Source organism: Pseudophryne corroboree, chromosome 9, assembly GCF_028390025.1.
Source record: "Pseudophryne corroboree isolate aPseCor3 chromosome 9, aPseCor3.hap2, whole genome shotgun sequence".
NCBI classification, from domain to species: Eukaryota; Metazoa; Chordata; class Amphibia; order Anura; family Myobatrachidae; genus Pseudophryne; species Pseudophryne corroboree.
This window is the reverse complement of record NC_086452.1, coordinates 233,937,831-233,963,229: the sequence shown is the minus strand read 5'-3', so window position 1 is coordinate 233,963,229 and position 25,399 is coordinate 233,937,831. Positions and strand designations below refer to the sequence as shown.

The 25,399-nt window shown below is 41.1% G+C and overlaps 1 protein-coding gene across 4 annotated transcripts in view; it reads left to right on the top strand.

Annotated features, from left to right (window-relative positions):
* The first annotated feature begins 6,511 nt into the window (after window positions 1-6,511).
* LOC134957932 (complement factor H-like) overlaps window positions 6,512-25,399 on the top strand; it is a 1,300,757-nt gene continuing 1,281,869 nt past the window's right edge. For 2 of the 4 annotated variants that reach the window (XM_063940180.1, XM_063940181.1), the window contains exon 1: window positions 6,512-6,716. In XM_063940180.1, coding sequence (XP_063796250.1) covers window positions 6,623-6,716 — 94 coding nt within the window. In that variant the 5' untranslated portion in view covers window positions 6,512-6,622. The remainder of the gene's footprint in view (window positions 6,717-25,399) is intronic. The other 2 variants (XM_063940178.1, XM_063940179.1) reach the window with 2 other exon arrangements.

Here is a 25,399-nt window from a genome sequence, read left to right as displayed (position 1 = left end):
AGTTTCATATTTTCTCAATCAATCATTGTCAGGATTACATGGTCATTATATCACTTCTTTACAGTATCTTTGTCAGGATTACATGGTCATTATATCACTTCTTTACAGTATCTTTGTCAGGATTACTTGGTCATTAGACCATTTCTTTACAGTATCTTTGTCAGGATTACTTGGTCATTAGACCACTTATTTACAGTATTTGTTGCATGATTTCATGTGCATGCAGTCTTTTTGTCTTTATACAAAACAGTGATATTATCATACCAACAATATAACTACCTGTATAAATAACAATCATGCTCATTAAGACCCGACCAATCACATCTTTCTTCAAATTTATTTTAAAAAGGTGATTAGCAAGAAATATCTTGCCATTATGACAATGTCATGATTCTTTTTTTTTTTTTAAAGTGTCCTAATTTTGAAACAAGACAATGGGTGGCTTTTGATTTGTGTTGTTGTCATACTTTCACATTAATCTCCTGCCATGTTTGCACATGTTCAAAATGTCTTATGTAAGCATTAACATTTTTGAACAAACAATAATCAGTTTGAAAGACAACACAGAAAGTAATGTGTTTACTAATGTCTTGATATTGTTTGATGTGGATGGTAAAAAAAATCATGGGGCCTTTAACAATCAATACAACACAATAAATGTTTTTGATCAAAACTGAAGTTTGTCTATCTTAACCACCAAACAACACCACACATCATATGATGTGGCCTCAAAGTAACAACCCAGATTACTCATGCAGCATTGTTATTGCAGTAATGCATTGTTTTTTATCATAATCAAACTTTAATTTAACATTAAGAAACAATACATATGGGTGTTTTTAAATTTAACAATGTATTTAACGCCATAAAAATGTATACATTGTGATACATATATACTTACCTTAAAAATTAAGATTAATGAGTTCTATCCTTACCTGCCTCCCTACATCTGTACTCCAAGTATTGCCAGATGTTTCTTACTACTCTGCTTGCTGACTGTTTTCTTCATCCTCCTCCTCCACAATCTCTCACATACTGTACAGTAGTGAGGTTGTCATAAAACTCACCCACATTATGTTTATTAAAGCTTGTGGCTCTGCTCAAGCTGGTTGCTCCTGTTATGTGGATGAATAGAATTGGATTTCAATTCATGAAACCTTTCAACCAATCTTTGGTTGCACTTCTTTTAATTTTCCAGTTGGCACAAGTTTGGATATTATTAACAAAGCAATATTCATAAACCAGTGTTTTGCCATCAGTTGTAGTCAATCCATAAAATATTTTAGAACATTTCTGCATGTATGATTCCAGTTCCTGTTCATCTGAGAATGCTTTCCTGGGTTTAGTATATCCTACCAATTTCGTTGTGCAACTAGCTATCTCTATTTGCTTCATATAGTGTTGTAGTGTCATAAATCTATGAAAATTAGCTGCTTTTCTTAAAGATAATTTTCCATTGATTACATTATTTGTGGAAGTCTCATAGGTAGTTTCATGTATTGTATCTCTGTCTGTTTTCGTTTAATAATTTCTAACCATGGTGAACCTATATAGAAAAGCAAAAAAAATGTAAACCAAAAAGAAAAATTGAATTTTTTTTGTAGAACTGTGGGCAGAGGTGTCTAGGCACAACATTATTGGTTACTCCCACTCCCAAAAATATATAAATTATGTATATTACTGTTACCTCACTTCATATCTTCCCCCAGCCTTCTCATTACCCCTTTTATAGCTCATTTCAGTTCCCTTCAGATCTCACTGCCTTTCAATGGGTGGAATTCAGTATGCCGGCTGTTAGGATCCCGGCGCTCAGTATACTGGCGACGGAATCCCAACACCCAGCATACCGACAACTTTTCTCCCTCTTGGGGGTCCATGACCCCCCTGGAGGGAATATAAATAGCGTGGCACGCATAGCATGCTACCTGCCCGAGAGTGGTGAGTGCAGTGAGCCTGCAAGGGGCTTATTTGTGCTCGCCCCACTGTCAGCATGCCAGCGGTTAGGATCCTGGTGTTGGTATTCTGGCCGCTGGGAACCCTGCCACCGGCAAAACATACTACACCCCCTTTGTACAGATCACACTGCTGTCTGCACAACTCACAGCTCCCCACAGCTCACACTTTCTCCCTTACACCTTACTGGTCCCTCCACTCTGCTCACTGACCCATCACCTCCAATAACTTCCCCTTACACTGCCCAATGCTACACAAACACACACACACACAGTGATTTAACAATGTGTTCATTGATTTATAGCCTTAAGTGGATGATGTCACTTTTTAACACTGTAACGTCGAAATAATTTCAATACACTTGGCACTAGTATCAATTTTATTTTCTTATTACACACAAGCACACTCTCTTACCTCACAAGCAGCAGAAACACACACACACACACACACACACACACACACACACTCACTTACTGTACCACACAAGCAGCGGATCTGCAGCAGCTCTACCTCAGTCTGAGAGCAGCCCTGCTCTGCTGTGCCCATTTAGCTTTACCCCCTGCTCACAAGAAAGTCATGCTCCCTCTCTGGGTAAAAAAAAAAAGCCCACTGATCAAATGTAATGGGCGGCATGGGGGGAGGGGTGCAGCCTGCTAGCCTGCCCCCAACAATTGGCACCCCTAGGCACATGCATCACATGTGTCAGATCTGTGGTTATGTCTGTCCCCGGAGGGGGCACTAGTGAGACAGTGGTGGTGCGATGGAGAAACCGAGGAGGCTGTAAGAGATTCCTGCGCATGTGTGCAATCGTGTTTATTATATGCTCTCAAATATGTATAGTAATTGAAGCAGATAATAACTTGAGATGGATGGTACAAGAAATGCTGACAACAATGTATAAACAGTCACAGGTATATAGCCAGTCTGGAAACCAGTGCAGTGATTAGGCAATGCAATACAAGCAATTAACTAGTCTGGAAACCAGTTTAGTAGTCAGATGGTGATAACTCTCACAGTTGGTCTTGGAACCAGCAATGATAATTCACACAGTCAGTTTGTTATGCAAAGTCCACAACGAAGCAAGGTTAAGCAGGAGACAAGTTGAAACATATTCAGAGTGGTTTGAATTAAGTGCCAGATGCCATAGCACAATGCAGAATGCAAGTTAACCATACACAGGTGAAGGTGTTGAATAACACCTGAAGAAAGTCTCTTACTGCAAAAGGTGGAGGCTGACTTGTAGCAGTAGTTGAAGCTGAAGTAAACAGCTTGGACCTGTAGTTCCATTAGAATACTGGAACCGGGAGATCACTGAAGATGCCAGAAAAAGGAGATCGCTGGAAACTGGAGACTGGAAACTGGAGACTGGAGATTGGAGACAGGAACCAGGAGACGCTATGCAGCAATGCGATGCGTTGTCCAAGGTGATGAGACTATGCTCTGGACTTATACCTCCTGGTCAGCAGTTATTGGATACTTGGATCATGTGAGCAATCACAGCGCAGGATTGGGTGCTCTCCGGTCAGCTGACCGCAAGTGTCATGGCAGCGCCCATGCTGTACAGATGGCCGGTAATCAGGAAGGCACCTGCAGAATGGACTTCAGGAGTTCACCACAATAATAGATACTGCGCTCAGCAGACAGGGTGCTCATACAGCCGCAGACTGGGGCCGTGACCTCCAGAGGCCTGCACACCAGCGCGTCGGTAAGTGAATTATCCCTGAATGTCGATTCCTGACAACATGTTACAAATAACAACTTCCTTCCCATACTGTGTAACAACTTGCACCAAGTGATGTCAGATGACCAAGATGGCCATAATTCTCTTTCTGTGCTTCAATTCACGATAACAATGATAATAAATACACTAATGGTCTGTGATTCTAACAAAATGAAAGATGAACCTTTGCCTTTAACAGTCAAGACAAGATACAACTTTAAATCTACTGTAAGTGAAAAATATCACTTTGGATTAAGAAAAATGAGTTTGTTTAAGTACCTATTACATAAACATGTCTGTGTTACCGTTCTTTCACTGAGCACTGACAGTAACATGTTCAAACTTGTTCCAGTGGCACGAGCCGTGGTGCAACATGTGAGTGGTTTTAGATTCATTGTTGTAATAACTTGCCTCTGTAACAACTAACTCCGCCTTCCCTTAAATAGAAATTCACCATTGCAGATTTAAAGGGAGAGTTGTACTAAGCCTTGGAGAGTGATACAGTGGAGAGAGATAAAGTATCAGCTAACAAGTTCCTTACTGCCATGTCACAGGCCATGTTTGAAAGATTTACAGTTAGTAGCTGGAGAGTTGGTAGTTTATCTCTCTCCACTTTATCACTCTCCGATGCTTATTACACCCCTTAGGGCTTATTGTCTTTCGGGATGCGCATTGAATGAACTAGCACTGATTTGTACATGCCCTACACATCTGTGCATATTGCTGCATATTACTTCTGTAAATAGAAAGAACAGTTTTTGAATGTATTTTGTTTGTATATTTAAAGTAATTGCACCTTTAAAAAGTGCATTTTAGACTATGCACTTTGTTAAAGACTTTTGAATATATCACTCTATTTTGTGTTTTTCATTTATATAATGCCATGATGTCCTGCACAATGCATATTTACAGTAACTGATTAACACTGATTAACTTTGTAATGCAAAAAATATATTAATATACTCCCTTATTAAGCTATAATTCATCAAAACAAATACTATTTTAATAGATTTCCATGTTCAACTTGTGTAATTAATGGTGGTCATTCCGAGTTGTTCGCTCGGTAAATTTCTTTGCATCGCAGCGATTTTCCGCTTAGTGCGCATGCGCAATGTCCGCACTGCGACTGCGCCAAGTAAATTTGCTAAGAAGTTAGGTATTTTACTCACGGCATTATGAGGTATTTTCTTCGTTCTGGTGATCGTAATGTGATTGACAGGAAGTGGGTGTTTCTGGGCGGAAACAGGCCGTTTTATGGGTGTGTGTGGAAAAACGCTACCGTTTCTGGGAAAAACGCGGGAGTGGCTGAAGAAACGGAGGAGTGTCTGGACGAACGCTGGGTGTGTTTGTGACGTCAAACCAGGAACGAAACTGACTGAACTGATCGCAGATACCGAGTAAGTCTGGAGCTACTCAGAAACTGCTAAGAGGTGTGTAGTCGCAATTTTGAGAATCTTTCGTTCGCAATTTTACTATGCTAAGATTCACTCCCAGTAGGCGGCGGCTTAGCGTGTGCAAAGCTGCTAAAAGCGAGCGAACAACTCGGAATGAGGGCCAATGTACTTTTGAAATACTTGATAAGCACAGTAAATAACTCTATGTTTTATCGGTGGCCGGCTGTCATGATCCCGACAGTGGGAACCCGGCCACCAGAATGCCGGCAACGTGGTAAGCGCTAGAAAGACCCTTGCACTTGGCATGCTGTGGGCATGGCGGCTTGCTGCGCTCACCACAGGATCTATTCTCCCTTTATGGTTGTTGTTGACACCCATAGAGGGAAAAAAGCTTGTGGCGGTGGGATACCGATGGGATTTCACTCACCGCCTGTCGGAATTCCGGCATTGGCATGGTGACTGCTGGGATCCCAACAGGCGGTTCATGATCGCCTCCCACCTCCAGCCTTGGCTTTGTTTATAATGTGTTTTACAAGAAAAAAGATTATGTACATTGGGGGTCATTCCGAGTTGTTCGCTCGCAAGCGGATTTTAGCAGATTTTCTCATGCTAAGCCACCGCCTACTGGGAGTGAATCTTAGCATCTTAAAATTGCGAACGATGTATTCGCAATATTGCGATTACACACCTCGTAGCAGTTTCTGAGTAGCTCCAGACTTACTCGGCTTCTGCGATCAGTTCAGTGCTTGTCGTTCCTGGTTTGACGTCACAAACACACCCAGCGTTCGCCCAGACACTCCCCCGTTTCTCCGGCCACTCCTGCGTTTTTTCCGGAAACGGTAGCGTTTGTTCCCACACGCCCATAAAACGGCCTGTTTCCGCCCAGTAACACCCATTTCCTGTCAATCACATTACGATCGCCAGAACGAAGAAAAAGCTGTGAGTAAAATTCCTAAGTGCATAGCAAATTTACTTGGCGCAGTCGCAGTGCGGACATTGCGCATGCGCATTGAGCGGAAAATCGCTGCAATGCGAAGATTTTTACCGAGCGAACAACTCGGAATGACCCCCATTATGTTGCAATGATTTCTGTTGAATTTCCAGAGCTTTTGCTTAAACCACTGTTTCTGATGTTCTAGTCACTTTGGTTCTGATAGATTTTAATAGATTTCTATGTTCAACTTGTGTAATAAATGTATTTTTGAGATACTTGATAAGCACAGTGAATACCTACAGCCTTGGCTTTGTTTATACTGTATTTAACAAGAACAAAGATTATGTTCATTATGTTGCAATGATTTCTGTTGAATTTCCAGAGCTTTTGCTTAACCAAAGATAAACAGACTGATCAGATTATCACAAAGACAATATTAATTAAGCAATCGCTTATTTACCTTTCTCTTCAAAAAACATCAAGTGGGGGCTGATTGTAACACAGTTGAATGTACAACATAAGAAGATTCAGGATTGCTTCGTCATAGCTATAAAACCACTGTTCCTGATATTTTAGTCACTTTGGTTCTGAAGCAGAAGAAGCAGCAAGTGTGAGAAACCAATGTTCTATGAATGCTATTACAGGATGTCCTTATTAGGATTTATTCTTCTTACATCTGCCCTATGCTGTAGCGCAGCACCAGCACTGGAGAAAGGTAAGCCAGTTTCTGTCTCCTGCAGGCTTTCTTTATAACAGCAGAAGGGTCGGTTATGTTACGTTTATTATTTGCTACTTAAATAATTGTGCAATACTCAAAGTGAATTGCAAATAGTTACAGTATGCGAGTATTTATCAAACGGCTGTATGTAAAATAGCAAAAGGTTTCATGTTCTGAAACTGCATACTGTGTAAATGATGTGAAGAGAAATAATAGTAAAGTCTAACATAAATAATGTGCAGATTATTACAATAACTTCATGCTTAAGATAGTTGTCTGGAACTGCTGCAGTAAAAATAAAGTCATTTAGAAAATGCCACATTTACTTCCATGTGAAATTACTTGTGATAGTGTCATTTGGAAAAAAAAAAACAAAAAAAAATATTTTCAGTTATCTACTCTGCTCTAATAGTAATGGTAAGAAAAATATAAAAATAAAAACTGAAAAATGTATAAAAAAGTAAAAAGCATGGCAAAGTACTCTGTGAAGACCGAAATACACAAGATTTGCTGTTAGCAGAGCCAGACTGCCCATCTGACACTTCTGGCATATGCCAGAAGGGGCGATGGGCTGGTGGGCCAATCTGGTCCCACAGAGAGCCGGGAAGGTGCGCAGCATCCTGCTCTCTGATTTAGCCGCCCCCTGACTCACAGCACGACCCCATGCATCGTGCCCATGCGTGCCCCCTGTGACGTGCACATGTGCCTCCGGTGCACGTCTACATAAATGACCAGACTGAATCGAAAGCCCAGTCAGTCCCTGGCTGTCAGCCTTTAAAAATAAGGTACATTATATATATATATATATATATATATATATATATAGTCCAAACATAGGCACTCTCCAAACTTTAGCAAGCTTTTTAAGGTATTTTTAATCCAATACTCACAACACAGAGATGCAAGGCTTTTTTAATTGCATGGCAGTGAAATAGCAGCGACGTTTCGGTCACTCCGGACCTTTATCAAGCTTGCCATCATAATATGCCCATAAGAGATCCACATCAGCAGAGTTAGTTCCGCTGTAACTAAGCAAGGGGCTCCTTTGCGCTCATCCTGCTGCCGGTATGCTGGAGGTCGGAATCCCAGCATCGGTATGCTGGGCGCCGGGGTCCCGACCGCCTGCATAACATACTACACACCCCAGTATATGCATTGTAAACCATGTGCTATGCCCTATTATGCTGATTTTTGCACATATTTTGCACATATGTCTCAGAAGACATTAAAATATTTAAATGGATATTTAAGTAGAGCGCTGGCTTTGTCTGCATCATAGTCCCTGCTGGAGCCTCATGCTGTGGATATATTAATATTTAATTTTGCTGGCCTTGCACCCATGGATGGATTATTCCTGGTGTTGTGTGATTTTTATATATTATAAATTTAGATAGATAGATAGATAGATAGATAGATAGATAGATAGAAAGATAGAGATATAGATATATAGCAAAGTCCACTTGGTGGAGGGTGCACTCAGATGTTTTTGACATCAAAGTCTCAAATTTTATTGAAGTAAATGCATACCCTTGTAGTTGACGTTTCGATTCATAATACAAATCTTTCTCAAGACAGGCAACACACATAGTCCAATCTTACATGTACTTCCAAAACAGAATGTTTATATGACAATGTAGTGAGCAACATCAAATCATCAATAAAGTGCTGGTTAGCTCATCATAATCCATAGCACTGGTAATCTAGGAGACAGACACATGATGCAGCATCTAGTATGTTCATGTTTAACCAATTCAGGGCAAATTATGTCAATGCTGTACACCAGGGCTAGCCAAACCGGTCCTCGAGATCTACCAACAGTTCATGTTTTCCAGGCCTCCTGGAGATCTGTAGAATTGTCAGTTAGGAATGAATGCAGCACATCTTAATTAGTAATGACTACACCTGTGCACCAGCTAGGTGGTCTGGAAAATGTGAACTGTTGGTAGATCTCGAGGACCGGTTTGGCCAGCCCTGCTGTACACCATGGAGGTAATTCCAAGTTGATCGCAGCAGGAATTTTGTTAGCAGTTGGGCAAAACCATGTGCACTGCAGGGGATGCAGATTCAACATGTGCAGAGAGAGTTAGATTTGGGTGTGGTTTGTTCAATCTGCAATCTAATTTGCAGTGTAAAATAAAGCAGACAGTATTTACCCTGCACAGAAACAAAATAACCCACCAAAATCTAACTCTCTCTGCACATGTTATATCTGCCTCCCCTGCAGTGCACATGGTTTTGCCCAACTGCAAACAAAATTCCTGCTGCGATCAACTTAGAATTAGCCCCCATATCAGACTGGGCTGCAGTCTGTTTTGAAAGTACATTTAAGATTGGACGATCTGTATTGCCTGTCTTGAGAAAGATTCATATTATGAATTGAAACGTCGACTACAAGCAGGGCTGGTGCTAGGGTGTTCGGCGCCCCCCTGCAAACTATAAATTTACGTCCTCCCATACTTTACAATGGGACAGCACATATTCCCCCTGCAACAGTGACACTTATACACATATTGCTACCTGTAGTAATGCCGCTTACACACATAACGCCCCCTGTAGTAATGCCGCTTACACACGTAATGCCTTCAGTACCAGTGAAGCTTACACACGTAACGCCCACTGTACCAGTGATGCTTACACACATAACAGCCCCTGTAGCAGTGACGCTTACACATGTAACGCCCCCTGTAGTAATGCCGCTTACACACGTAACGCCCCCAGTACCAGTGATGCTTACACACGTAACGCCCACTGTATCAGTGATGCTTACACACATAACACCCCCTGTAGCAGTGAGGCTTACACACACAATGCCCCCTGTAGCAGGGACACTCACACACATAACACCCCATGTACCAGTGACGCTTACACACGTAATGCCCCCTATAGTAGTGACACTTACATATGTAACACCCCCTGTAGCAGTGACGCTTACACACGTAAAGCCCCCAGTAGAGGTGACGCTTGCAAATGTAACGCCCCTGTAGTAGTGATGCTTACACACTTAACGACCCCTGTAGTAGTGACGCTTGCACACATAATGCCCCCTGTAGTAGTGACAATTACTGTAGTAGTGACACTTGCACAAGTAATGCCCCCTGTAGTAGTGTAGCCTGGCTCCATGTAGCTCTGCCCCTTTTTCTGTGTAGCTCTGCCCCCTTTAGGTCCACACACACTGCACTCTTGAGTCTGTGACAGGGGAGGGGAGAGGAGGCTTCATGATGCTGGCGCCGCTGCCTGTGGTAGACTGTGACAGTCTCAGCAGCCGGCAGCAGCAGGGACATTTGCTCAGAACAGTGATACTGAGCCAGGAGAGCGCCTTTTCTTCCTGGTGCCTCCCTACACTGCATCCTTTTGCTGAGCGGTTAGCGCCAGGCCTGACTACAAAGCTACGTATTTTCTTCAACAAAATATGAGACTTTTTAATGTCAAAAACTATCTACGTGTGAGTGCACCCTCTCCCAAGTGGACTTTGCTGTATATATATATATATATATATATATGATATGAATTACCTACCGGTAAATCCTTCTCTCGTAGTCCGTAGAGGATGCTGGGTCCACATTAGTAGCATGGGGTATAGACGGGTCCCTTGGGAGCCATGGGCACTTTAAGAGTTTAATAGTGTGAGCTGGCTCCTCCCTCTATGCCCCTCCTACCAGACTTAGGGCTACATTTACTAAGCAGTGATAAGAGCGGAGAAGTGAGCCAGTGGAGAAATTTCCCCATCAACCAATCAGCAGCTCTATATCATTTTATAGTATGCAAATTATAGATGTTACTTCAGTGCTGATTGGTTTATTGGGCAACTTCTCCACTGGCTCACTTTTCCGCTCTTATCACTGCTTAGTAAATGTACCCTTCAGTCTAGAAACTGTGCCCGAGGAGACGGACATACTTCGAGAGAAGGAAATACACAGATAGTGGTGAGATTCACACCAGCTCACACAAAACAGAAAACCAAGCTAAACACCTTGAAACAATCCAGCAACAGCTGAAAAACAGTACTTAACCAACTAACAATGCAGTACTTAACTAAGTAACAAATGCAGGAAAACAAAGCGCTGGGCAGGCGCCCAGCATCCTCTATGACCTACGAGAAAAGGATTTACCAGTGGGTAATTCAAATCCTATTTTCTCTTAAGTCCTAGAGGATGCCGGGGTCTACATTAGTACCATGGGGATGTACCAAAGCTCCCAATACAGGAGGAAGAGCACGGTGGCTCCTGCAGAACCGAATGACCAAACTTAAGGGTGTCAGAGGCCAAAGTATCGAACTTGTAGAACTTCGCAAACGTGTTCGATCCTGAACAAGTAGCCGCTTGGCAAAGCTGTAAAGCCAAAACACCCCGGGCAGCCGCCCAGGAAGAACCCACTTTACGAGTAAAGTGGGCCTTAACAGATTTCAGACATGGCGAGCCTGCCATAGAATAAGCATACTGGATAGTAAACCTGATCCAGCGAGACAGCGGACAAACAGAGCGTCCAACTTTCTGTTCACATAAAAGCCCTTACAACATCCAAGGATTTTGAAGTAATTGAGGAGTCAGTAGCCACTGGCACCACAATAGGTTGGTTTATATGCAAAGCTGACACAACCTTCGGAAGAAATTGCTGATGCATCCTGAGCTCAGCTCTATCTTCATGGAAAAGCAAGTAGGGGCTCTTACAGGACAATGCCCCCAAATCTGACACACATCTAGCAGATGCCAATGCCAACAGTGTGACCACCTTCCAAGTAAAAAACTTGACATCAACCTCCTGTAAAGGTTCAAACCAATCTGACTGTAGGAACTGCACCACCACATTATGATCCCAAGGTGCCATAGGAGGCACAAAGGGAGGCTGGATGTGCAGAACCCATTTCAAGAAAGTCTGAACCTCAGGGAGGACTGGCAATTATTTCTGGAGGAAAATGGACAAGGCCAAAATCTGGACTTTTATGGAGCCCAAACGCAGGCCCACAACCACACCTGCTTGCAGAAAGAGGAGAAACCGCCCTAGTTGAAACTCCACCGTAAGAAACTACTTGGATTCCCACCAAGACACATACTTTTTCCAAATTTGATGGTAATGTTTAGATGTTACCCTCTTCCTAGCCTGTATCAGGGTAGGAATAACCTCACTTGGGATAGCCTTCCGAGCTAAAATCTGGTGTTCAACCTCCATGCCATCAAATGTAGCTGTGGTAAGTCTTGATAAGCGAACGGCCCCTGTTGCAGAAGGTCCTTCCAAAGAGGAAGAGGCCTCGGCTCTTCCAGCAGTAACTCCAGAAGAGCCGCGTACCAAGCCCTTTTTGGCCAGTCCGGAGCAATGAGGATCACCTGAACCCTTGTTCTTTTGATTATTTTGAAAATCCTTGGGATGATTGGAAGTGGAGGGAACACATACACTGACTGGTACACCCACAGAGTTACCAGGGCATCCACCGCCACTGCTTGTGGGTCGCTCGACCTGGAACAGTACCTCTGAAGCTTCTTGTTGAGGCGGGAGGCCATCGTGTCTATTTGAGGTATGCCCCAAAGACTTGTCACCTCTGCGAAAACTTCTGGGTGGAGGCCCTACTCTCCTGGATGGAGATCATGTCTGCTGAGGAAGTCCACTTCCCAGTTGTCCACACCCGGAATGAAGATTGCTGACAGCGCCACCACATGATTTTCCGCCCAGAGGATGATCTTTGTTACCTCTGACATTGGAGCTCTGCTCTTCGTTCCACCTTGTCGGTTTATGTAGGCCACAGTTGTTACATTGTCCTACTGAACCTGAATGGCCTGATCTTGTAGAAGATGTGCCGCTTGTAGAAGACCGTTGTACATGGCCCTTAGTTCCAGAATATTTATTGGAAGGATGGATTCCAGACTTGACCACCTTCCTTTGAAGTTTTCCCCTTGGGTGACCTCTCCCCAACCTCTGAGAATCGCATCCGTGGTTAGGAGGATCCAATTCTGAATCCCGAACCTGCGGCCCTCTAGTAGGTGAGAGGTTTGTTGCCACCAGTGGAGTGATATTCTGGCTTTCGGTGACAGATGAATTCTCTGGTGCATGTAAAGATGAAATCCCGACCAATTGTCCAGGAGATCCAGTTGGAAAGACCATGCATGAAAACTTCTGTACTGTAGAGCCTCGTAGGAGGCAACCATCTTCCCAAGAAGGAGAATGCACTGATGAACCAATACACGGGATGGCTTCAGGACATCACGGACCATTGTTTGAATCACCAAGGCTTTCTCCTCCGGCAGAAACACCCTCTGTACTTCCGTGTCGAGGATCATCCCCAGGAAGGACAGTCTCCTTGTCAGCACCAGATGCGACTTTGGAAGGTTCAGGATCTATCCATAATCCTGGAGTAGTTGAGTTGAGATAGCAATGCTATGCAACAGCTTCTTCCTTTGAAGATGCTTTTATCAGTAGATCGTCAAGATAAGGAATTATGTTCACACCCTGCTTGCGGAGCAGTAGCATCATCTCCGCCATGACCTTGGTAAACACCCTCGGTGCCGTGGAGAGGCCAAACGGCAGTGCCTGGAACTAATAGTGACAGTCCAGCAGCACAAATCTTAGATAAGCCTGGTGAGGCGGCTAGATCGGAATGTGGAGGTATGCATCCTTGATATCCAGGGATACTAGGAATTCCCACTCCTCCAGACCTGAGATCAGCGCTCTCAGAGACTCCATCTTGAATTTGAATTCCCTCAAATAAGGGTTCAATGACTTTAGGTTCAATAATGGCCTGACCGAACCATCCAGTTTCGGTACCACAAACAGGTTTGAGTAATAACCCTTGTTTGCTAGGTGAGGTGGAACTGGAACAATGACATTTGACCTTAGCAATTTTTTAATAGCTTCCTGTAGAACCTGTGAGGTGGGAGGTCTTGAAACTCCAGTCTGTACCCCTGGGTAACAATATCTAGCACCTAGGGGTCTAGGCCAGATGACGCCCGGACATGACTGAAATATCGTAATCTAGCTCCCACCTGCCCGATCTCCAGACTGGGAGGTCCACCATCTTGCTGAGGATTTTGAGGAAGCAGAATCAGGTTTCTGTTCCTGGGAACCTCTAGGTGCAGGTTTTCTGGATTTTCCCCCGACCTCATCTAAAGAAAGTGGAAGGGGGTTTGGACTTTTTAACTTTCGCGGTCTGAATAGACTGCATTTTAGATGTAGGATATGATTTCGTAGTAGGCAGTGTTGCTGAGGGAAGAAATGTTGACTTACCCACAGTCGCCATGGAGATCCACACATCTAACACTTCCCCAACCAGAGCCTGACTTGTGAAGGGCAGATTCTCCATACTTTTCTTGGATTCCGCATCCGCAGACCATTGGCGCAGCCAGAGTCCCTGCATGCCGAGACAGCCATGGAAGAAGCCCTCGCATTAAGATGGCCAAGGTCCTTTATGGCCTCCACCATGAAACCTGCAGAGTCCTGTATGTGACGTAAGAACAATTCAATGTCACTTCTATCCATAGAATCTAATTCCTCTAGTAATGTGCCTGACCACTTTACTATGGCATTATAAATACACGCACAAGCAATAGCTCTGCCTGCCTGCTTGACTGACATATAAGATTGAGTGAATAGTGATTGGGATACAGTTGGTGTAATAAGCAAGAAACTATATCTTTCTAAAAAATTATATAGTTTCCTAAATTCTAAAGGTGTATCATATAATGTGGTCATAACATTTAATTTTATTTCCTTTTAACTTCCCCTTGATGCTGGACATCCCCACTATCCGGAAAGTCTTGAGGGGAGGGTGCTGCTGCCATGGCCCATGGTTAGACCTTACACCTCTGGTGCTGCCCAAGTGGGGCCACTAGTACAAATTTTTCCAGGGCCACTTTTTGTTCCTAATCCGCCCCTGGATTAAACTGCTATTACTTCACCCCCCCCCCCCCCCCCTGTCTATAACACCCTGGTACTGCAGAGGTATGCTGAAGTTATGTGGAGAGCAGCGCTCACTGTCAGCGTCTCTTCAGTGTGATCTGCAGGGAGAAAATGGCACTTGTGAGTGCTGGATCTGCTCTGAGGGAGAAGCCCCGCCCCCTCTAATGGTGCGTCTTCCCACTTTCAAGGATTAGACTGGTCTGAGGTGATTTGGCTGCTAACAGTGGAACTAGCCCCTGTTAGCATATTGACCAGTGTAGGGTATTTGTGCTGGCCCAGGGCACCCCTCGCAGCGCCACGCATCAAGTACCACTGAGCCCTCTGGAACGCAGCCTGTCAGAGCTGTGCTGCTACCCTTATGCCGCCATTCCCGCCAGTGACCCGCTTACCGGGGCGCCGGCGTCATACTGACCACTCTATCTTCTGGCTCTGTCATGGGGTGGCGGCCATGCTGCAGGAGTGAGTAGTCGCCTTGTGGGCTTGCGATCAGCATCCTCAGGAGCTCAGAGTCCTGTCAGCGGAGATAGAGAACCATCACCTTCTAGAGTTGCTTCCTACTCCCAACCTAAGTCTCACAAAGATGGGAGGCTGTTGCCAGCAGCATTCCTGTACCTTACTCTTAGAAAAAACAATAAAACTATAAAAACTCCTAGGAGCTCCCCTAGCTGTTACTGGCTCCACCAGGCACATTTTCTAAACTGAGTCTGGTAGGAGGGGCATAGAGGGAGGAGCTAGCCTACACTATTAAAATCTTAAAGTGCCTATGGCTCCCAAGGGACCTGTATATACCCATGGTACTAATGTGGACCCCAACATCCTCTAGGATGTAAGAGAAATATATATATATATATATATATATATATGGAATAATACACTGATTGCACTTCTTGAAAGCCTGTGTAGTGCCGCTTTATTCTTGCTACTTGTAGGGATCATAGTTTGGTATTCATTGTTTGGGAAGGCAGCCCGGCCCTCTTCTAGTGTTTCATAAGTGCCCTCAAGCATATAAATGTATGCATAATATATATTATTATTATCCTTTATTTATATGGCTCCACAAGGGTTCCGCAGCGCCCAATTACAGAGTACATAAACAAATAATCAAACAGGAAAACAGCAACTTACAGTTGATGACAATATAGGACAAGTACAGGGTAAATAAACATAGCTACATCAGCAGATGACACTGGAATAAGTATCAGGTGGCAGAAGACTGCTGGATTTGGTGCAGCTGAAGATTATTAAAGTAAGAAAAGAGTAAGCACATGAGGGAAGAGGGCCCTGCTCGTGAGAGCTTAAATTCTAAAAAGTGGGCTTCTTAAATATGGCTGTCTCAAATTTGCCATTATTGATGGATATTGTAACATCTAGAAAATCTATGCTCTTGGGGCTGCTATTATGCATCAACCTGATAGTGCCCATCAAAGAATTCAGACTTGCAATGAAATTGGACAATGTAAGATTGTCCCCTGTCCAAATAAAGAAGATGTCATCGATAAAACGTACATAAAAGGCTATGTATTGTGAGAACGCATTGCTGCCCAAGATATACTGTTTTTCATACTCATGCATGAATAGGTTGGCATATGACAGGGCCACATTGGACCCCATCGCCGTCCCCTGTAATTGAAGGAAAAAAGAGTTCTCAAACATAAAGTAATTTTTATGCAGGATCATATTCAACAGCAACAGTAAGTATTCACAAGGGGGACCCTTATATTCAACATTTTCAAAAATGGACTTGCGAATGGCATCCACACCTGCTTCATGCCAAATATTAGTATAAAGACTCATTATGTCGCAAGTTACCAACAAACAATTATCAGGAGGAGGCCCAAACTTAATCAACCTGTTCAAAAAATCGGTCGTGTCCTTCAAGATTGTAGGCGTTGACGACACCACCGATTGAAGAAAGTAATCAACAAATTGTGAGAGACTTTGACATAATGATCCCCTGGAGGAGATAATTGGTCTCCCCGGGGGTTTGGCAAGGAACTTATGCACCTTTGGCAATATATACAAAATAGGAATCACCGGATGTTCTTGGGTTAAAAACTTAACCGTCGGTTCATCGATCCAACCATTACCAAGACCCAGGGAAATGGCGGCATCAATTTCCAGCTATATATTTTACAGGCAGACGGGATGCCAACTGTCAGTATACGAATGGCATTATCCTGTCAGTTGGAATCCCAGCAGCGAGGCAGCAAGTCTACACGTGTGCTCGCTGCGCTCTCCACACTTCGGGCCCGGTTGCTCGCTTTGCTCAGAACACGTTATATTTTCACTCGGTTGGTGATGAATGGGTATAATCTGCAGTGGTACGGATTCCGTCTGTCGGTATTTCACAAGCTGCTGACTGTCGAGATTTCTGGTGTCGGTCTCCTGCACGTCGGGATCCTGACACCGGTATATTATCTGCATCCATATCATAGGCCCTGATTCCATTGGTGCTCCCGGGCCTGAGCACCCACGGAAAATGATGAGCACCCACCAGGGCTGTCTCTACCATGAATAGGCAGTTATGAACACCAGCGGATGCTCCACAGGTCCAGACAGCGCAGGCGCTGCTGCCTGTCACCTCAGCCCTGGAAGTACACTGGTTACTGCAGTGGCACTGCTTGGTCTCCTTTCCCCTGCCAAACCCACACGGACGGCCTGACAGCCGCCACCATGGATGTGCCTGTAACCAAGGAGAAGGCAGTTCACCCTGTTATTTTCTTCTACTGCTGCACTTTTCCCTCATCCATAGGGCCAGGCATGCAAACTGCTTACCCTCAGCCCACCCCTTCAAACTTGCTCCTTCCCATCCGTCAGACCAGGCCCATCCATTTCATCCCTTAGCCCGCCCTCTACTTCCGCTCAGCCCACCCTCTTCTTCCTTTCACCCCGCCCTCTTCTTCCCCTCTACCATGCTGTCTCCCATACAGCTTACCAAGCCCGCCTCCTCCTTCCACTCCACGCTGCTGCCATCATTCTACTCAGACTGGTGCTCCATTGGGAAGAGGACTCATGGTGAGTTCACATAGAGAGAGGCACTGAGATATTTTAATTAATTGTGAGGAATGTAGTGCAGTGGGAAAAAAGGGGCACTCTGCTGCCATAATGTGTCAAAAGGGGGACTGCTGCCGTAATGTGTAAAAAGGGGAACTGTTGCCATAATGTGTAAAAAGGGAAACTACTGCCGTAATGTGTAAAAAGGGGTCCATGCTGCCGTAATGTGTAAAGAGGGGAACTTTTGCCATAATGTGAAAAAAGGGGAACTGCTGCCGTAATGTGTAAAAAAGGGGACCATGCTGCCGTAATGTATAATTGGAAAACAAAGTGCTAAGATAACAATGCTAAAGGAGGGAGATAAAGTTAGAGTTGGAAAGATAAAAGGTAAAAATAAAAAAATAAAAATAAAATAAAAATAACTAAATAACCAATAATAAAATTAAATAAAAGTAAATATAAAATAAAAATATAAAGTTAAAATAAATATAATGTTTAAGCTCTTTTGAGATAGTTTGCTTTTTTTTGGTGGAGGAAAAAAGGGAGTCCATTGGCACGAGTTTTAAGTTGCCCCTTTGACTACTATACTCAAAGAGGCGGCTTTACTGTACTAAACTTGCATGAGTTTTAAGAGGCGGTTTAAAACTCATGCCAAAGGACTCCCTTTTTTCCTCTACCAAAAAACAGCAACCTATCTCAAAAGAGCTTAAACATTATATTTATTTTATTTTAACTTTAGATTTTTATTTTATATTTATTTTATTTAATTTTATTATTGGTTATTTCGTTATTTTTTTTTTTTATTTTTTTTATTTTTACCTTTTATCTTTCCAATGCTAACTTTATCTCCCTCCTTTAGCATTGTTATCTTAGCTCTTTATTTTCCAATTATCTATTACAGTATCATATACAGAGCTGCTCAAATTTCAGATACAAGCGCAGCAAACGTTTTCTCTTTCTCATTATTGTTATACTACGTAGCTGCTGCTATGACAGGAGAACATCACACATCCATGCAAAGATAAAATAAATTATATATTTTCAATTTAAAAAAAAACAATATCACCATCATCAAATGATGAACGTTTTTGTGGACAATTCATGAGACTAGAAAAATGTTATGTACAAGAAATAAAACAATGGTGGGAAATAACCACTCTAAGCACATACATAGATAATGACCTTATTCCAAGAGGTTTAAGAGTTAAAAAAAAACCCTACCTTTCAACCTATTCAAATGGATTTCTTTCAGAAATGGAATAACATTTTAGACACATGCTCAAAAAATCTAATCAAATTAATCATAGAAGATAGAAAGGTTTCCTTGCAATCTCTGAATGAAAATATAAAAATTCTGGAAACTAGATTTGAACAACTCAAAAATATGACAGAATATAAAAACTAAATGGAAATGACAAATAAGAAAATGGAAAAAACTGAAGAAGAAATCATACATCAAAAACAAAAGAAATGTCATAGAGATGTAGAAGAAAAGATAATTATTCCAAAAAATTAAAAAAGAAACCAAAGTCAACAGCGACAACTGCCAAGACCACCTTATCGATCAGACTGGCAAACAAGCCTGTCCAGAACATGTACAAACTCCACACAGAGAATAAATCAAGAAAACAAAAAACAAGGACCCCTCATCAAAAACAAGACATATGGACAAACTAAAATAAGAAACTATTAACAATATAATGCAAAAATACCAATACACAAAACAAAATCCATATAGACTCATAAAAGATTCCTTTCTAAAAGGATTACAGGCAGCAGAAACCGAAGAAGAACAAGATCAACATAACCTCATAGAACTAGTAGAGTGTAAAGATGAAGAGAGAAAAACAAACAGATGGAAGTCACAAAGAAAGAGAACATTAGAGACGGAAGAAGAAGACAAATATGACACAGATTTTTTTAGAGGAGATATGGGAGCAAGAAGAACCACCAGATTGTAAAGAAATCCCACAGAAAAAAATGAGAGGCGGCCATTCACCAGGCGAAGGGTTGTCAGGGGCGGCAAGAACAAAAAATTAAAAAAGACAGATGATTATGACCTAAAGAATGATGGTATTTACAATTTGAGTAGCAAAGAACTCAAGAAAGAACAACTATCACTTTTACAAAAAAGGACTCAAATTTGCCCCACACTCAAGAGCAGACAAATTTAATCTATACATTGACGCATCAAAAAATATTTTTCAAACAAATCATCCAATGATGAAGAAAAAGAACAAGTAATAGAAGAATATCAGCATACAACATTGAAACCAAAATCCATATTTTACCCTTCCCACATAAAAGGCCCTCACATACAGATGTTTCAAAAATTATTTGAAGAAGAAATTAGAAACATTCCAGAAAAGGAAAAAATAAAATACAACTTGACAAAAGATGAGAAAGAAGCCTTATCCCAACTCAAAAAAGACAAAACACGCATCATAAAACCAGCAGATAAAGGTGGCAGACTAATAATACTTGACAAAGACAAATATGAAGCAGAAAGAGAGAGACACCTATACGATACCGATACTTACAGAAAATAACATGAAGATCCTACAAGAAAATTCCAAACAGAACTAAATGAAATTTTGGAAGAAGGTAAACTCATTGGAATCATCAACAAAAAAGAGTTTGACTTTTTGAATGTACAATTTCCAAATATTCTAACCTTTTACCAGTTGCCAAAAATACATAAAAATGAAAATAATCCTCCAGGATGACCCGTAGTGTTAGGGATCAATTCCCTGACATCAAATTTGTCAAAATACATTGATCAATATCTACAGGATTTGGTATGCTCACAAAAGAGCTATCTTAAAGATACAATGCATGTTCTTCAGCATATAAACAAACATAAAATGGCATGAAAAACTGATTTTATGCACTAGTGATATAAAATCTTTATATACATGTATAGATCAAATACAAAATATGGGGATGGGGACCAACTGATGGCGCAAATAAAAAAACACACAATGAAAAAGGGGCGATTACCTATACACAGCTGAGACTATGCAATGTCCTTATATTTCAAAGAGAGTCCAGAGTTCAGGGAATTCCCAGACAGATTTCTCATGAGTGTCCAAAACCAAATGGTACCATGTAAAAAAACACAAGGGGTATATTCTAGTTCAGAAAAACATCCAGAGTGTGATAATATTCGGTATTAATACTTCTTCCCGGATTCCTTGTATGAAGATGTCTATGGGAGGTGATATTCTAGCCGTACGGGTTCACCTCAGTGCGGAAGGTAATATCGGTTCCTCACATGTATGCTTACTTTAATATACTTGCAAACAAACTTATAAAGGTTTCTTTAAATTCTTGACATATGAGCTAAGTATCATACAATCTTTTAAATAGCGGCTCTCATTCAGGCTTACTTCAACAGATGCTGCTCTTCCATAAAGCGGTTTCTTTACAGGTAGGTACAATCTTTTAGATACATGTATAGATCATAATTTAGGTTATGAATCTACAAGGTATTTTTTTTTATCAACTATGACAAATTTACAGAATGAAAACATTAATTTCTTGATGGATGGAGTAGACTTCATATTGCATCATAATTATTTCTGGCACAATTGCAACTACTTCAACCAAATAAAAAAAAACACCATTGGAACTGCCTTTGCACTGTGCTACGCTAACCTTTATGTAGCTTACTGGGAAGAACAGCAGATTTGGAACAACAACCCATTCAAAATGCACATAAAATATTGGTAAAAATACATAGATGATCTTCTATTTATTTGGGACGGACCAGAAAACACTTTTAAAGAATTCACTGAAAAATACTAAAGAATATCAATAATAATAAGTATAACCTAGAATTCACAACTATAACCAGCAACTATAAAACTCTACAAGCCCAAACTCACATAAAAAAGTAAGTGGAAACAATGTTCTAGCCAAAAATAGTAACCATCACAACCAGTGGCTATGCAACATTCCAAGTGGCCAGTTTAGAAGACTAGGCCACAATTGTTTAGATGTAACAACATTCAAAAAGCAGAGCGAAAAACTGAAAGCAAAGTTCATTGAAAAGGGCTATAAAGATACTACTCTAACAAATGAAATTGCACCTGTAAAAGCAATGGACAGAGACATTATGTTAGAATATAAAAAAAAACACAAACAAACCATCAGTTAACTTTTATTACTCAATTTAGTAGCAATCATCATGAAATTTAAAAAATCCTACAGAAACACTGGCACTTTCTGGGACTGGATAAACAACTCTCAACACTACTTCCAAAGAAACCAAGAGTAATATCTAAGAGGGCGAGAACACTCAAACAAGAACTGACCAAGAGCTTGTACCTTTAGAACACACATCAGAAACAAATAGAATGAACGGCTTCTTCAGTTGCCTGGGATGCAAAGCTTGTAAGACAACAAAGAAACAACAGACAAAACAAATGGACACCTTCAAATTCAATAAAACAAACACAATATACAAAATAAAAAATCATATTACTTGTAATACCGAGGGAGTGATCTACCTATTGGAGTGCCCTTGCGGCCTTCAATACGTAGGTCAAACCAAAAGGAAATTAAAAATTAGATTGTCCGAACATCTATATAACATAAAAACTGGATTACCGACACACAGTGTCTCGCAAAACATTATGCAAATTGTCATAACAGAGACCCATCGTCATTACAATTCATAGCTATTCAAATAATATCACCAAACTGGAGAGGAGGAGATTTAAGAACAAACTTGATCAGAAATGAGACACGCTGGATATACCTTCTAAACACTTTAAAACCTAATGGACTCAATATTGAGATCGATTTAAAAACATTTCTAACAGCAGATTGAATAAATATCCTCATCCCTCCTTGATGCTAAAAATCACAGTCCACATTACAACACAATGCTTTTCTCACTTTCCTTTTTCCCCTCTTATTTCCACTTATTTTTATTTATTTATTTTATTTTTATTATTTTTATTTTTATATTTTTTTGTTTTTATTTTTATTTGTTTAATTGTATTTATTTTATTTTATACATATGACAACCATGCAGTTGACACCAATTTTATTACAACTTCCTGTGACCTGAATCCGTTTTTAGACAAAACAAAGTTTTTTTTTAATTTTTTTATGGACTCTGGTATTAAAAAACAGCTCCAGCAGGAATGAGAAACACCCATGACTAAGTGCGAATGCACGAAACACGTTGGGACTTTGATAGCTGCTGAACCCGGAAGAGAGTGAAGACGCCGGCATGCCAAGCCACAAGGAGACCCGCCGCACTGAGCCGAACAAGCCATACAGAGCCGCTGACAGAGCACCCAGCTAACAACTAGCTCCGGTCACAGAACGACGGAGCATAAAGGTTAGATCATAGGGACAGTATAGTGCTCAAAGAGGTGGCTTAAAACTCGAGCCAAAGGACTCCCTTTTTTCCTCTACCAAAAAACAGCAACTTATCTCAAAAGCGCTTAAACATATATTTATTTTATTTTAACTTTATATTTTTATTTTATATTTACTTTTATTTAATTTTATTATTGGTTATTTAGTTATTTTTATTTGGTTTTTATTTTTATTTTTTTACCTTTTATCTTTCCAACTCTAACTTTATCTCCCTCCTTTAGCATTGTTATCTTAGTGCTTTGTTTTCCAATTATCTATTACAGTATCATATACAGAGCTGCTCAAATTTCAGATACAAGCGCAGCAAACGTTTTCTTTCTCATGCTGCCGTAATGTGTAAAAAAGGGGTCTCTACTGCCATAATGTGTAAAAAGGGGACTCCGCTTCTATAATGTGTAAAGAGGGGACTCTGCTGCCGTAATATGAATAATGGAGACTACCGTGTTGCGTAACATGAATTGGTATTATTTTGTGACAACGCCTCTTCCCTGTGAAGCCACTCCCCATATTTTTGGCTTGAGCATCCACCAGCAAAAACATAAATCGGCACCTCTGACATATATATATATATATATATATATATATATAGAACAACAATACCCTTATCTTGCGCTGTATTAAAGTCAGGCAGCACCTCTTGAAAAAACTACCTGCTAGTGGGAGATAAACATAGGTTATAGATACAATATTCAGAGGGCGCACAACAGTATTACTATTTCAAAAGAGAAATCAAACCAGCGTGACCCAAAGGACAGTAGATTTAATAAAATAAATTAAAATTCTAATACATTAAAATTCAATACAATGGTATAATGTTTCATAGGTACAATAATCATTTGTACAAAAACATGGTACTTTCTAAAAAGATTTTTTACACAAAAATCTTTTTAGAAAGTACCATGTTTTTGTACAAATGATTATTGTATCTATTTTAATTCATTTTATTAAATCTACTGTCCTTTGGGTCATGCTGGTTTGATTTCTCTTTTGAAATTGTAATACTGTTGTGCACCCTCTGAATATTGTATCTATATATATATATATATATATATATATATAGAATGCAAAAATCCGGCACTCAGATCATCTCCACGGATAACTTGCTCGGTGCCCTCCGTAATAAGCTGCACTTTACATACAGCTCCATACATGTATCTCCAACGGCGGCACTCAGGACTGAATTCAGGAATAAATCACTGACTTGTGACACATCTTGATAAAACTGCGCAAGCACTGAAACATTGAAAAAGCTACTTTATGCGTCTGTGATTTATTCCTGAATTCAGTCCTGAGTGTCGCCGTTGGAGATACATATATATAGATAGATAGATACAGTAGATAGATAGATAGATAGAGATATATAAAAAAAAAACAAGGTATGAAAGGGGACTCAATCATAATAGAAAAAAATCTCATATTTTTATTTTCACCCAGGAAGTGCACTCAAAAATGAAATTCATGGAATGGTGGCTCAGCGTAAAAAAAATACAAAACATTGTATACAACCACCATAGCACACATAGTGCCAAAATCAGCAATCCAATATATGCATTCTTAAAAGAAGGTTTGATGGTAACTTATCAGTCCGTCGACCTTGGTCAGTAAATGACCGTTGAAGACCACTGCATCATGTCACTGCCGTCTTCCATAGTGTAGAGCCATCTGAGGGTAGAGAGCCAGAAGCACACAATATATACTTACATACTGATATCAAATACTTACAGCTGAGTTAAGGTGCTATCCCAGTCCCCCAGCGTGTGTTCCACCACAGGGCGCATGTCACATTTTCCTACCATGCTCCATCTCAACCATAACTCAACCATAACTCAAGTTTTGTAACAAGGAGACAAGGACTTCCGCACTGTGCATTCCACACAGCGCCACGTCACTTCCGGTGAAGGGCCCCAGGCTTCCACACTATGCGTTCCACATGCTGCCACATAATTTCCGTTGATGGGCATAGTATGTAACTAAATACAAATTACTTCAAGCCATTGCCATGGATACCGGCTGCTTGTGAGTGACAGACTCCCGTCCGCACATCACAGCCAGTAAATCAACATAGCGCTATGGCATTAACATAATGCACCTGCTGCATTGTGGTCATGTGTATAGTAGATATATATAAAGAAATATGGACCAATAAAAGAGAGATGTTATTGACAATACAGCAGAACTGTGGAGACACACCACTGAGCTTCTGACAGCAACGATTCTCAGCTAAATATATACTAGCAAAATATCCAACGTGGTATACACACATAGGTGGTCATTCCGAGTTGTTCGCTCGGTATTTTTTTCTCGCAACTGAGCGATTAGTCGCTAATGCGCATGCGCAACGTCCGCAGTGCGACTGCACCAAGTAAATTTGCTATGCAGTTAGGTATTTTACTCACGGCATTACAAGG